At 38.8% G+C, this 15,436-nt stretch overlaps 1 protein-coding gene across 4 annotated transcripts in view; it reads right to left on the bottom strand.

Annotated features, from left to right (window-relative positions):
- Nucleotides 1–9,902: 9,902 nt before the first annotated feature.
- The window catches only part of sipa1l1 (signal-induced proliferation-associated 1 like 1), a 70,102-nt gene continuing 64,568 nt past the window's right edge, over nt 9,903–15,436 (bottom strand). For all 4 annotated transcript variants that reach the window (XM_017411932.3, XM_037981550.1, XM_017411933.3 and 1 more), the window contains one exon: nt 9,903–13,910. In XM_017411932.3, coding sequence (XP_017267421.1) covers nt 13,767–13,910 — 144 coding nt within the window. In that variant the 3' untranslated portion in view covers nt 9,903–13,766. The remainder of the gene's footprint in view (nt 13,911–15,436) is intronic.

The following is a 15,436-nucleotide window of genomic DNA, read 5'->3' as shown; positions in this document are numbered from 1 at the left end:
GGCGGGGGGGAGGGGAGGGAGAAGAGACGGATCTTCCTCTCACATGAAGCCACTCCTGTCGAGCTTCACCAGCAACAAAGTTGGGACTGTGTGAGAAACAGACAGGATGGAAGACATGTCAGACACCATCATCATCATCATCATCACTCTGATCAAAAACCAAAGTTTGGAGCCAAGAGAAACAATCCTGACTGCAGAGGAATCTGCATCTTCCACTTATTTTTGTTTGGCAACTCAGAGGTTAATGTCGCTCTAAAATGTGGAAAAAGTGTTGCTTTGTCTGTTAGCAAAATATCTCATGAACCATTAAAATTATTTTATTGAAACTTTCAGAGAAGTAATCACTGATTGTGCATCCACTTCTAATTAACTTTTAAAATCAACCCCATTAAAGATGGCCGCCACAGCTAAGCAACCTTCGCAAACAAAACATGGCTACAACTGAGCTGAAGTTTGGTGGTAGTAGCCGAGACTGATCCCCAACAGATCCGACAAGATCTTCATTTCAAATTCTGTCATTTTCTATTTGGGTTCAACTCTGTCTGTTAGCAAAATATCTCATGAACCAGTGGACGGATTTTAAGTTAAACTCTCAGGAAGTGACCATTGGATGGAAACTTACAAGTGATCAATATTTAGAGTCATTCCAATTCAAGATCGCCACAACAACCAAATGACCTTCGGAAACAATAAAAATGGCTGTAACTCAGCCACTAACACATCATATTTAGTCCTAATGTTTGTAAATTTGACTGAATTATTTTCAACACAAACTGAGTTTTACAGATTGTACAAAATTGTTGCTTAAAACTTGAGCATTAACTGTTGTTAGCAAAATATCTGATGAACCATTGGACTGATTTTTATTAAACTCTCAGGAAGTAATCATTGGCTGTACATCTGTAATGTTTGGTGTTAACTCAATTCAAGATGGCCACCACAGCTAATGAAAATTAAGACTAAACCAAAAACATCTGTCACTTGGTGAGTTTTACAGATGGAGCAGAAATGAGGGGTGGTGGCAGCTGACAGTCATCCTCAACACACAGCAGAAAGATGAGATCTCAGATTTGCCTCTCAGGACTCGTGATGAACTGGATGATGAATCTGGATCCGCGACGGGACGAGTTCTTCTTCCTTTAACTGATATACTTTGTGTAAAACGTGGTTTTTGTGTTGTTTGAAGGAACTCAGTTTAGCCTGAAGAGATTCAGGCTAAACTGATGAAACTAAGTTTTCATCAGTCTGAGGAGCTGTTTCCTGTTTTTACATCAGTCCATCTTTAATGTGCCGCATGAAAAGACTCGGTCTTTATTAGCTTCTCTGCAGCTGTATTTGCACATTTTGATCCAGCAGCCTTTTGTTTTGTTTCTGAAGCCTTAAAACATCTTCAGACTCTTTAATTCTAAACTCTGGCTAGATTAGATAAACTATTTGTGACATTTGGAACCGTCCTTCCTGTTATTAGATTTTAAAGGGTTGTAGATAATTTATGGAAAGAAAAGTTCATGTGTTTACAGAAACTTTGACAAGTTTTAATGAACTTTATTGTCTGTAGGTCAAAGAAGAAGAATAACAGGTGATGATGCTTCATGCCAGGAGGTTTGAATTTCACTCTTTAAAACTGTGCTTTGACTTTTCAGTAAGCCTTTGTCATATTTCTGCAAACGCTCTAAAGTACGAGGCCATGAAGAAGTGACTCTCAGCTACTACCACACCAAACTGTAGCTCAAAATCTGTTAAACTGTTCAAGTTAAATGTAGAAGCACATTAACAATTACTATAAGAGTTTCATTAAAACCCATTCAGCTGTTCATGAGATATTTGGCCAACAAAGAGAGACACACAGGCAAATACATGACCACCTGCCTTTTAATGGTGGGAGGGGTTTATAATAATAATAATAATAATAATAATAATAACTGACCAGATAAGTCAGAAGCCACTCCATCACAAAAAGTGGTAGAAAATGGAGCTGAATGCTGAAGTCGCAGGTTGGAAGCAGCAGATGAAAAGCAGCTCAAAAACATAAAAATGTCTTCCCAGCACCAACAAACAAGTCAACAAAGGGCTGCAGGAGCAGAATAACTGATAAAAAACAATTAAAACCAAGAGGAGAAGCTGGAGGAGCTCCCTGAGCCAAAGGCTGGAGGTTCTGAGGAGCTGAGGACTAACGAGCAGCAGGTGTGTGGCAATCAGCAGCCCAGAGCCCAGGTGTGCCCAGGTGTGCCCAGGTGTGACCGCCTGCAGAAACTACCTGAGCAAACTGAACAATCCAGGTCAAATATATTCAAAAACCTCATCAGACTTTAAAGCACAAAGTCAAAACCTAAAGAGAAAAATCTACAGATTAAAAAACATTAAAACGTCTCATAATTTCTTTGTGTTTTTGTCAAATTTATCCTAAAATTCTATTTTAGGGAAATGATAATAAATATATATATTTTGCCTTTTTGTTGGCTCTATTAACGCTGAATTCAGGAAGAGAAGAAAAAGGTTAAATTTTTTGCCTTTTATTGCATTAAAGACAGCTGCCACAGCTGATCAACCTTAGCAGACACACAAATGTTTTTAACTCGGTCATTTTCACAGATATTGAGTTAAAACTTGGTGTGGCCGTAGCTGAGAGTCATTCCCAACAAATGCTCCAAGCACTAACTGATCGTGCAAGGTTTGTTTTTAAAAACTTTGCCAGTAACTATTGGAATTAACCCTGTCTGTCTGTTAGCAAAATATCTCATGAAGCGCTGGATGTATTTTAATGAAACTCTCAGAGAGTAATCATTGGGTGAACATCTACAAGTGATTAAATTTTGGAGTCAGCCTCATTTAAGATGGCTGCCACAGCTAAGCAATCTTAGCAAAAACCTACATGGCTGTAACTCAGCCAACTTTTACGAATATTAAGCTGGAGTTTGATGTGGAAGTAGATGAACATCATCCATGATCTGAGTTTAAATCTTTGGCATGAAAGATGGTGGGTGATGAGCATTCCATCAAGGAATCCCAGCTTCTAATTTCCAGCCGAACATGTTGATTTTGGACACTGTTACCATTTTCTTTGCAGAACAGAAAACAGCAACATCATCAAACATCATTTAGGGGATGAAAGTTATTGAAAACGCTTGTTTCTGTCTGAACGCTGATTTAACAGTCTGGAGGTAAACTCCTCCGGTGTTTCCTGTTGAGCAGCAGGCTTTGTCAGGGTCACAGATGGTGCAGATTTTTTTTTTTTCTCCTTTAATATTGAAGCTTTGATCTCGTCTATCTGGCTTCCAAAAAGCGCCCGTGTTCAGGTACAACAAAGGCCGGGTCGGTCAGGATTTAGAACAGAACAGATGAGGATCCGTGTAGAAAAAGGGATTTCTTTAATGCATCATTTTAAAAAAACAGCTCACAAGTCTTACTTCATAAATAACTTAACATGTCGGCTGCGCCACATGGAAACAGGAGCGTTTTAGGATTTAAGAGTCATGTAGACATCGTCACATGTTGTATAAGAAGCCACAAAGAAAATCCTTTCTTGTTGCACATCTAAAACAGACACTGATATTCAACCTGGTTATTTATTTTTGGTTATTCTCGAGCAGATCTTTAAAGTTAGAGTAAAAAATTAAATTTTAAATCAGTCCCCCCAAAAAAGATAGCTTTCTTGATTTTACTGATCTAGCCGGTTTTTATGTTATTCCGAGATTACAGAGATGAGTAATTCATGATCTTGACTTGCCAGGATAAATATATATGACTCTTCTCGGCTTTTTGCACTTGTGTGTGTTTTTTTTTTTATCTCCAATGCAAAAAAGGATCACTGCTGAGACAAATGTGCCCGCGAGCTTTAGATATGCAAAACTACCCTGGAACATACGCTTAACTTACTTCTGTTTCACTTTTCAGCTCATCCCTCCACTCAGTGTAATCTCGCCTAATGTCTCCTCCTGAATATGTGCATGGCTTACAGCCCAGCAGTAAAAACCCCGAGCTTAAGGGGACTTTGGCTGAGCATCGAAGCACATCAAAGCGTCTGACGCAACGTCGGGCCGAGGGAGGCAACTGGGTGCTTTCACTACAGTCCTTCTCCTGCTCTGTGTGAAACCCAGTCCCACAACAGAAAGCCCGTTCACCGCGACACAGGCGGCTCTTTTTCCACCACTGCTGCTGGAGACTAAAAATATTTGCTGCCCTAATTCAATAAGCCACTATTGGGACAGAGAGTGAGGGGACAGCAAGCTTCAAAAGCCAGTTGTTTCCCTTATATTTGTCTTCGTGCTGCTGTAAAGTGTGCAAATGATGGGGAGGGGGGGAGAAATACGAGGGAAAATAAGCTTCACAATCAATACGTGCACTCACGAGCAACCTGTCGTCAAAAACTAAATTGACACTAATGGACCAATCTGTTCGTGCACACACAAACTGCATCCACTCATGGATGGAAGCCAAAACATTCACTCTGGACTGAATTACTGAGCAGCAGTAAACAGGAAGAGGAGCTCCCACTGGGCAGGATGACAGCCGAAATGTGTGTGAAGGGAAATAGTTAAGGTTTGCAGAAGAAATATCCCGTAATTAGTCTAACATTATGTTTCAGGACTTTTCGGCACATAAGCACAATATAAGCTGCAGAGACCCTCAATTCTGAAAGTACAGAAAATGCTTTTACTTTTTCTTTTCTTAAAAAATAAATACAAAGGTTGTTGAGAAGAACAATCATGACTGTCAACACCCACAATCCCTTTTGATTTCTCCTAATACAGCTTCCAGGCCTCCTCCTCCTTTCAGCTGCTCTCTTTCATCTCGCCCTCTCCCAGCATCCTCCTCTGCCACACCAAGCCTCTGCAGATCCTGCTTCACCACATCGTGAACCTTCCCTGCCGTCTTCATCTTCTCCTCCTCCCTGGCAGCTCCACAGTCGACACTATTTGACCAAAATCTCCACTCACTAAACTAAAAATACGCTGGAGGGAGATGTATGAGAACGAGTCGGGCATTTGTGCCGCCATCTTGGTCGGTGTTACTCTACGTGGCAACCTGAGACCAACTAAACTCAGCCAAGAAGTCCAATATTATATCAATAACTTATAATTATTGAGACATGCACTCCAGAGAAGGTGCCATCATGGTTCACAGGTGAATATTTTGTCATATTAGTTTATAAATCAATAAAAATGTTATTTTTTTTAAGCTTTTGTCTGTGCTTTTATAGTGCCTGCCTATCTTTGGTGTCAGAAAATCATTCATAAATTAAAAAATATCTGTGCTTTACCTATTTAAAGGGTAAATCTTAACTAACATCTTCATCTAGAGTGACTGTCTTTAGACCATGCTGTAGATAGAAGGTTGTACTGTCCTGTAAACCTTCGTTTGGACTCCTGCAGCTATCCTTCTGTCACAAAAGAGGCTCTCACTGTAACAGGAAGTGACTCCTTCCAACTACAAATGGGCATTAATGATGTTCATCCTAACATAAAGGAGGAATTGTTATCAGGTCAGTTTTGTTTGACAATATTTTCAAGTAAAATCCAAAACTGGCGTAATGAAAATGACAAAGGAGGTTGAATTTTGTGTAAAATTACCAAAATAAAAGAGTTAAAGACCAAATTGGTGGTTTTATATTTAATTGTTTATCTCATAGCGTCGTCATAAAAACTAGCGGCAGCATTAAAGATGTTCCTGTTGCAAGAAGAGACGAAAACACAGGCTGCCCTAAAACTCAGAGCTCACACCTCGAATCACATGAACAACAACGTTCCGAGTCTGAAGAACAAAACAGCTCTACTTTCTCTGTCTCCCTTCTTGAGTGCTTGATGAGAAGTGAGAGCTGCACAGAGACATGAAGGTGTTTGTGTGGGCTGCAGGAGTGAGTGGGATAAAAGCACTGAGGGTCCACATGTAACACGGGAGGAAGAAAGAGTCAGATCTCCACATGCTGCCGGGAAACAGGGAGGCTGCGTTTCTTCATCACATCAGCAGAAATCCTGTCACTTCATATACGTGTTGTTTTGTTATCAACACAAATAATTACAACACAAACAGCCATTTTTATCCCACTTCTTCAGCGTGTTTTATGATGCAGAACAGTGCCGTTATAAACACAGATCTTTTCCTGTTTTCTTAAATTTTACTGATTTAAATCGAAAACAAATCGGTGCAGAAACAAAGAGTCATGTCTACAGACACATTACAGCCTTCATCTCAGCGGAGAGCAGAGTGAATCTTTCTACGAATCATTTTAGGAAATGGCTAAACAAAGATGATTAATGGTAACACACATTTACATCTGCTTTGTGCAAACTGAAGTATAGATTTCCGCTTTCATTTAGACCGAACATCACTTTCACTTTACAGTTTGATGTCTGCAGCATGCAGGATGCTTTTCTTTCTTTTAAAGCTGTATTTAACAGAAAACTGGTATGCATAAATTCTCTACTTGAACAAAAAGCTGTTTGTTTTATAACTACCAGCCTTATATGCTGCATATCTCCATTACTGCAACACAACAAACAGTAATTTTGGTGCTTTTTATCAGTTTAACTGTCACAAAAGCTGTAGATTTCTCTTTTGGCGCAGCAGTTTATCTGGAACAAACCTCTGTAGGAAGACCCACATGTTCCACCTGTAGCTGAGATGACTAATCTCGGTCCTCCTCCTCCTCCTCAGTGAAGCTCGGTGCTGACACTGCAGTGACCTCGAACAGCTCCGGGCGGCGCTGCAGGTGGATTCAGGATCTGATGCTGACAAACCAACTGGTCTCCTGGCTGCAGCACCTGGTTGCAAATTAGGAAGAAAGCTTGCAGCGTTCACGGAACTTATTTAAACATCGGTTTACTCCGAGTAAAAACGTTTATTTTCGACGTGGGCGATTGTTGTTTTTGTTTTCTCATGTGACGCCTAAAATCTCTGCAGCCACTTGCAATCAGAAATGTTCATGCCAGACTATATCATCATTGTGATGATAATAATTACGGCAGCCTGAGAAGCAGAGAGAAATCAAGCATAATTATGGGGTTTCTTGTTTGTTGAGATTTGAAGTTTTCAATTAACACAACTGGTAGCTACAATCCCACAGCACCTCCAGACCATGGAATTTTAGGATGATTGCATAATTTCTTTGTATTTTTACCCCAGATGAATAATCTCAAAAGATGATATTTGCATTCGGCACAGTGCGTAATCAGGGATGATGCACAATTCTTTACACCAGTTGAGCTTTCTGCGCCGTTTATGAAGTTTTAAGATGGGATGGAGCGGAGAGGGAAAGCCTTTTAGCACAAAATCTAAAGTTAAAATTATTTAAATCTAACATTGATTCATTTGTAATGTTTTTTTTTTTGCTTTCAAATACTTTTGTAATGCACTCCATCATTTCTAAAAATGTTTGTTTTAATTTTTCTGTAAAAATGTCCGAAGTAATCTGGTATGGATGCCCAATTTCACCACTCTGAGAAAAACAAACAAAATTAGGAGATAATTAGGAGATAAAACTCAAAATTATAACTTAGCATTATAAAAGTATGAGATGCTAAATCATAATTTTGAGATACCTAATCAGGATTATGAGATGTCAAGTCCTAATTATAAGAAGCTAATTCATAATTTTAAGATACTAAGGCTTTATTATGAGATGGTAACTCATAAAAATTAGATGCTAAGTCCTAATTATGAGATGTAATTTCAAGACGCTAAGTCATATTAGAAGTTTAACCATAATTTTAAGATTCTTAGTCATAATTTTGAGATGCTTAATCAATTATGAAAACCTAAGTCCTAATTATGAGACACTAAATCAATTATGAGAGGCTAAGTCATAAATATGATTAAATAAATAAAAATTGTGTCATAATTATAATTACTTAGATAATTATTTTTAGGGTAAAAGTTGTGGAAAAGGGCTTCCATACTTTGAAACAGTAAAAGTAAAATAAATAAAACATTAAATTACATAACATAACATTAATAACAACCACGCTGCAGGATGAGAAGCCGTCCCAAACTGCTGTCAGGTTTTATAAAACCAGTAAGGAGTCAATATGTCCTCTTCTTTACATCAACTAGTTTCAACTTTCTCCCTGTCAAACATCCAACCTCCTATTCTTAGTGTTTTTATTCTTTCTGCATTTAGTGTTTCACTCTATCCCCCCTTTTTAGTTTCAGCTTACAGCATAAACAGGATATATTTACTCTATTACACAATTAATGTGCAATCATCCAATTACTGTATGAGATTTATCAGGTGCACAAGTGTAATCAGATGTACAATTACACTGAAGTTCGTCTGGCATCCAAGTATCAATTCATTTTCTTAATTTTTGCACTTTTTTATTTATTTTAAACTGTACCCCTCTCAGCTGTAACAAATAAATATTGAAAACTTGATCTTAAGCAACATTGGGACCGTCAAACAAGATAATGATCCAAACTATAACCACGCTGATCAGTAAGGAGTTCCACCTGAGAACTCAGATCTGAATCTTATCTGGCATGATGAGGAGGGATGTAAAGATCAGAGGCAGACTTATAAACTCAGTGGCCTGAGGACTGCTGCAGCAGCTCAGAGGAGAAACAATCAATCAAAATGTCAGCGATTACAAGAAAACAGAACATGGCTCAATAACTTTGCATATTAAGTCGGGTGAATGGTTAAAAACAGAAGCAAACATACAAAAATAAAGACTTGAGACTAAAATCATTCACAATATTAAATTTTATTACAGTGAGTGATTAAAACAGCTGCTGACTCGCAGATAACTGAAAAAGGATCCGACTGACTGCTGGTTTACTCGTGGTTCCTGGAGCTTTTAGAAGCAGCAGAGCTCGGAGTTCTCAGGCTCCTCTCTCGTGGAACCAACTTCCAGTTTCTGCTCGTGAAGCTGACGCTCCGTTTCCTTTAAAAGACCAGGATTAAGACTTTCCTTTTCCATAAATCCTATAGTTTGGGTTTCCTGAGCCATCCCTCACTTATCAGGCTACTTGTGGACATTTTGACCGTGTTTCCACCCGCTGCTGTCTCTCTCTACTTGCCATGTTTTTATTTTCAATTATTGCTGAAGTTAACTTGTTTCCCCCCTCCACACAGAAGCTACACCTGGACCAATCCTTCCTTGCTTGTCTGACTCTATCGTGTCTCATTAAACCCCATCAGTCCTGAGCCCGGTTCTGGTTCTGCTGGAGGTTTCAGTCATTCCTGTCCACTTACGCCAACAGGTGGCTCAGACTGAGACAAAGTGAAGGTTTGACGCGACCTGCTGACTTCCTCAGATAACATTTACCAAATGGGATTTTAAATGTGAAGGTTCTGAATTATAACGGGAATAAATTGCCTTGTTGGATTCAGATCTGAAACAAAATGATTTGGACATGTTTTTTCTTTTGTATAGTGTCCTAAAATGACTTTTGTTGTGAATTGGTAGCAAAAAAATGAACCGAATTGAATACTACCAAGATTATAATTTACATGTTATCATTTGAAAACAAGAAGTAATCATCCCCAAAAAAACCTGAATTAATATTTGGTAGGACAAATCTTTGAGCTAGACTTTAGTTTGAAGAGATCTAGAGAGTTTATTCTCTCTAAAAATAAACAATGAAATACCTTTATACTGTTGTTGTTGTTTTTAATCCATTGTGTCAGTATTATTTCCCATCATGCCTTTCAGCAGTGGTCACTGCTCAATGAGAACAGGAGATATCGTAGGTGGAGCAGTTTTGGCTCGGGCTGCGGGAGCTGTTAAAATCCAATCAGATGGATCAGTGAGAGGAGGAACAGGAGGAACAGGAGGAGCCCGAGGCGGCCGTGGGTCAAACCCCCGTCCTCCCAGCTGCTCCTCAGAGATCCAATCAGACAAATCCACTTCCACTCTGACTCCAAGTCAGCGATTATTATTATGAGACAATGAGAACAACACATCAAACTTATACAGCATTTATTTATTTCAGAAACTTTAATACTGTTGTCTTTTTTTTCATACTTTTACATCTTACAAAGACAATGAATCTGGGATGTCAATCCTGTAAAACTTATGGTCCTCTGTGAGAGCCGATCAGCTGACTGTGACATTTGTGGAACAGGAGCAAACCGAACGCATCACGACGCCGTGCCGCCGGCTGCGCCTGAGCTTTGTGAAACCTCCTCTCTCTCCCGCTGCAATCACTGACCTCACTGACCTCACAAACAGTGCGTGACGAGCATCCTCACAAAACGAGCAACATCAAGCCTGTTCTCTCTCCCTCTTTTCTTATCTGATCGGTGATGCTTTAGGAAAAGTCAGGTTCACTTTTCATGGAGTGAATAATGTCCTCGTGGGACAGGAACTGCACTCGCAGGGAAACTATCAGCAACATCTAGACAAGATTGCACAGGAATAAAATCACCCTTCTTATATCCAACTCTAGCATACTGTTATATTGAACACTGTGCAAAATATCTCAACAGATTTTTTTTTTTTTTTACAAAAGTGGAACTTTTGAACATCTTAACATTCACATTTATGATATCCTTCTGTCAAGCAACAAAAACAAGGCTGTGAAGAGAAAATCTAAATGAACCGGAGATGAATACAATATTCACAAATTAAAAATAAAATGGACCAGCTTGTGATGTTTGCTCAGGCCTTTGACACTTTAACATCTGCACCACACATTCCATCGTACTTCATGACAAAAACCAGAGCGTTTTCTGTGTACAATAAACGATCCCTTCAGTCGTCTCAGTATTTGAATTTAAGCATCATTGAGTTCAAGGCGAACAAATTAGGAGTTCAATCTTCACCTGGATGACTCATCTTCTGCAAATATATTTATTATTTCACCTACTGGACTGTTTTTCACAACTGCACAGCTTGTTAAACCATTAAACCTGTTGGAAACTGTCTACCGTTAAAACCAACATCCGAACAAACCAAAAAGAGATTCCTAAAACAGAACCAAGAGTCCAAGACGCGTCTCTGGGACACAACAGAGTGGAATGAATAAAGCAGTAAACATCACATTTCTTGAGGCTTGTTTTCACTTTACATTCACGTTTCTTGGTGCCGATTTGTGATAAATGCAGCCATTTCAGGCTTAAATAGACTTTAAAGGTACTCACTGCAAACTATGAACTCAAACATGAAGGTTATCCTGAACTTTATCAAATGGTGCAGTTTGATACGAGTTTACTCCGGTAGTTTTCCAGATATACTGAGACAATTCTGAAATGCAGGTATGCACTCAGTGTCAACAAAGCACTTTTATCTGCAGACTTTAATCAAATAATCTGAGTGTAAATGCTAACCAGTACATTAAAATTGTCAGACTTCTACATCCCAAACAGTTCTTCTATGGTCATCACCACTGCTGACCTATTTTCAGTCACTTTGGCTGTTTCTGTAGGTAAACAAACATCCTCTGTAGTTGGCAGCCTTTCACAAATTTTGCTTTTACTTTGGATTTAGTTTTGCAGTTTAGGAATTCATGGTTTTGCAATAAGTACCTTTAAGGTTGTAAAAGAACAGTGGGTAATAATAGTCTCTTTATTATAACCCAAATGTTTTATTGGATTTGTTCAAAGGGACTTGAATCCGTTTAAAACTACTTGTTGTCTTGGGAAACACCTGAATAGAAGAAATAACTTTGTAGCTCCATTTTCCTATATTTATCTTACAGGGTCCTGTCGCTTTAAAACACACTTGTGTAATTATTGCAAAGGCACACATGTCAAAACATTTCACACACACCGTTTCCCCGTTTTCCACTGACTGCAGTCAGGTAACACATGAATCTGTCGTCTCGCGGAAGTAAATGAAAGTTTGAAATTGCTTAAAAATAAGTGTGTGTTGCTGTAACAGGTGTGTTTCTCTCTCAGGGTGAAGCTGAAGATGCTCCCCAGGCGCTGTTTCAAAGGCACATCCCTGCTCTGCCTGGGAGTAAATGACCAAAAGATGTGACTGTAGGCACGGCTGGATAGACTAATGTACATTCACGCTATGACAACACTCCGCCACGCGTTCGGTACACACTGCAGGTCCCTCAAATTATGATCTATGTTATTATAATGTGCAATTTTTCTTAACTTTCTGAAATTACCTTTTTTTCCTAAAAACTGAACCTGAGGAAAACTGTAGATGTTCTGCACAAACAACATCCACACACACACATACATGCACACCAAGTCTGTTCCTTTTTTATTATTATTAAAAACCTACTTTTGATTGTCTCTAACAAGCTGGCTGCTGATTCTTCTGATTCCTATTCCTGTTCTAAATGTTTGTGTGGCCTCGTGGTTGATGTCTCGCTGATTACTAGAGAGGCATTTGGAAAAAAAAAATACAGACTGACAGGCAGCACATTTACAAACTATGACACTTCCACTGGTCACCACTAGAGGGCACTGTAAGCAACACGACAGCAGGCTTGGGCACCACAAAATACAACATAATACGGAATAAAAAGCATATTAGTCAGGCTTTAGGTAGAATTAAGAAAGAAAGCCAGGTAAATGATATAGCTAGTGACCATTAGCCTTAAAGAACTAAACACTGTCAGTTGTACTGTACGAATAGAACAACTCATTTATTGGAAATATAATACAAGGAAATAAATTAACCTGGGGATAAAAGACTCCAACGTGTCCTGTCTAAAATTGTCCTTGTAATTTATTATCAGCTGTCTCTCTCTGTATTCCAGGCAGTGTGATGATGAGGAGTCTTATTTTCCTTCTTCCCCCCTGAGCGTGACGTTCAGCGGAAAAGGTCGAAGGATCTTGTGCAGCAGAGATCGGTGTTCTTGCAAGCGTACCCTCCAAATTATCTTTTTTCCACTTCAAGCTTCTTATCAGAGATAACGCTCCCTTTTATGAGGGAAAGACAGGAGTCCTGACTTCTTCCTATTGCTTTAAAAACTGACATGGACCAAAGAACTCGGATCCGTCCAGTTTTATGGCACTACTTGCCGATGGCTTTTAAATACGCTCCTCTTTTAGACATTGGCTTATGCTGTTGAGTCAGACAGGATGTTGTAATCCAGATTTTAGTGGCACAGAGGAGAAAAGCTGGCTGTCCAGTTTTTCTTTTAAAGAGTCTAAAAACACAGGAGCTAATTTTGTTTAATCCATTTACATGCGAAGGAAATCTCTTTTCCGTCCTGTGCTGTGGCTTCAGTTTTTCATATCTGGATTTGTTTGTGCTCCAACAAACGCTTGATTGCTAGACAAGCAGATCTGTTGCGTACCTGTGTGTGTGGTATTTTTCAGTCTTCTCCTGTTAGATCACCGGGATGTCTGAGAGACACCGTGCTGAGGCGGCTTTGATTTGGCACAAAACACTTTTGTCCCCTTTCAGAGCAGCTGGACATCGTTTCAAAAAATAAAAAAAAAAAAGGAGCAGGAACAAAAAAGAAGAAATCGAAACGTAAAAGGTCAAACGCTGTATAAAGAGAAGCACATCTACTGAGCAAAGATGGCATGAACGAGGAGCTGAATCTTCCGTTTTAAGTACAAGGGTCAGAGTTTGGGGTGTTGGAGGGGGGGTGAAGTTTCTTATTTCAATCACATGAGAAAGTTTAACCAGGAGAGTAGAAATGAGTCCTTTATAGTCTTAATCTCATCTTCAAATGGTAATCAGAAGACCTTTAATGATGTTGGCAGTATTTCCAACTCATGTCTGACGCCAATAGAGGATTGTAAAAAGGTTTAACATCGAGGTGTCTGAGATCCCCCTCTGCCTCTTCGCCCAGACCGAGTTGCTGATGAGTTGTGTGTGTGCGCGTAAGTGGGAGTTAAAATTTGCAAGAAGAGGTCAGTTCATGTCAATAGTGTTGAAGACCCACTCAGTGAACTTCTTGAGCTTAGCAGCAGAGGTCTGGGACTCCTCCTGCAGTCTCTGGTTGTCCTCCCAGAGCCTCTTGATCTGAGATTGAAGCCGCAGTTTTTCTTCCCGCTCCTGCGAAAGAAAGACGGGTCAGGAGGTTAATCTTCACAAAGTTCTGCGTGAGCGAGCAACGGATAATCAAGTCAGCTAAGTTAGAATTAGCTTGTGCATGAAAGGGACAGGCTGAAAATGAGATTATGCATCATAAAATGGACGTCTAGGCGCTTTCTTTTATTCAACAAAACGCAAAAAACAGTTCAGAGTTAAAGTTCCTTGCAAGTTCATTTCCACAACAACAACAAATATCAAAGCATTAAAGCAAACTGTTTAAATGAACAAACACAACAAAGATGTAATACACATCAATCTGCAATTTAAGCAGATATTGGAACATGTTGTAAACTTAAGACATGTTTACAACATTGGAAATAACTTGAATTACACAAAACCCAAGTTTGCATTTTGTGTGTGTTTTTCTTGAGCTAAAGCTTGCAAACAGTGAGTCACAACTACCAGCTCTGTGGGCAGATTTTATCAGCTGACATTCTGAAATCTTTACAAAGCACAACAAGACTAATCCCTGAGCTGAAGGCAAGAACATAAATACTGAGACTCATCTTAGGAAAAAAAGAAAAAAGAATGCTTTGTACCGTCAATCAGACGCAGCTCATTGTTTTTATAATCATTGATCAATCAAGTTATCAGATAAATACTTTTATCTTATGAGAGAGAAATAATTAATCTTTGAAATGATAAAGAAATAAAAAACAACAACTTAGAAGTCTGACATAAGCTAGTATTTGGTTTTCTTTCCAGAAAACACAACAAAATAAAGAACTAAATTCTTTATATTTGTTAAAGTAACTAAATCCACGAGAGCAATTAATCTTTTTATTTAAACTTAACATGTCTTTTAGGCAAAAACTGAATAAAAATCTTTCTAAAGTGCCTAAGTGAGTTACAAAAGGCCTTTGGTGTCTTCTTGGAAAACCTTTACACATTTAGAGAACTTAAACCAAAAAGCTCCAGACAAACAAACCGTCAAAACTCACAAATGCTGATAATCACCTAATCAATACATTTGATCTAATTTCTACATAGCATAGAGGTGGAATTAGCTGTTTTTGACTCGTTTCTTATTTTAACAATGTTTCTGTTAAATAACAAAATGGTTTAACATAAAATTATTTCATATTTGTCTGAAGTTGTCTTTACCTAATTTTAAGATCCAACAGGAAACAGATGCTTTTATGTTTTGTCTGAAAGGTGTAATATTTTATTTACAACGACTGCATGCAAGAGGGGTTTCCTCCCCTCACCGACACCATCACTGCAGTCAAATAAAACACTTATTTTTATTATCGAGCTTTAAAGTACAGCATAATTAACCTGCTGTTTTTGGCAGAGTATATCTTAAATGACACTTTTTATTATAAAACTCCCAAACTCCCATCCCACCAGCTCTTGAAGCAAAACAAATATTAGTTTAAAAGAGCAGGAAGACAAGAGTTCCTATACGCTGGGTGCCAATCAATCGGACCTCCGTGGACTCATCAGTCAGCCTGTGCTGCATATTTGTTATTGTTTTGTGTTTGTCT

The sequence above is a fragment of the Kryptolebias marmoratus genome, linkage group LG19, assembly GCF_001649575.2.
Source record: "Kryptolebias marmoratus isolate JLee-2015 linkage group LG19, ASM164957v2, whole genome shotgun sequence".
Classification (NCBI taxonomy): Eukaryota; Metazoa; Chordata; class Actinopteri; order Cyprinodontiformes; family Rivulidae; genus Kryptolebias; species Kryptolebias marmoratus.
This window is presented reverse-complemented; position numbering and strand designations above follow the sequence as displayed.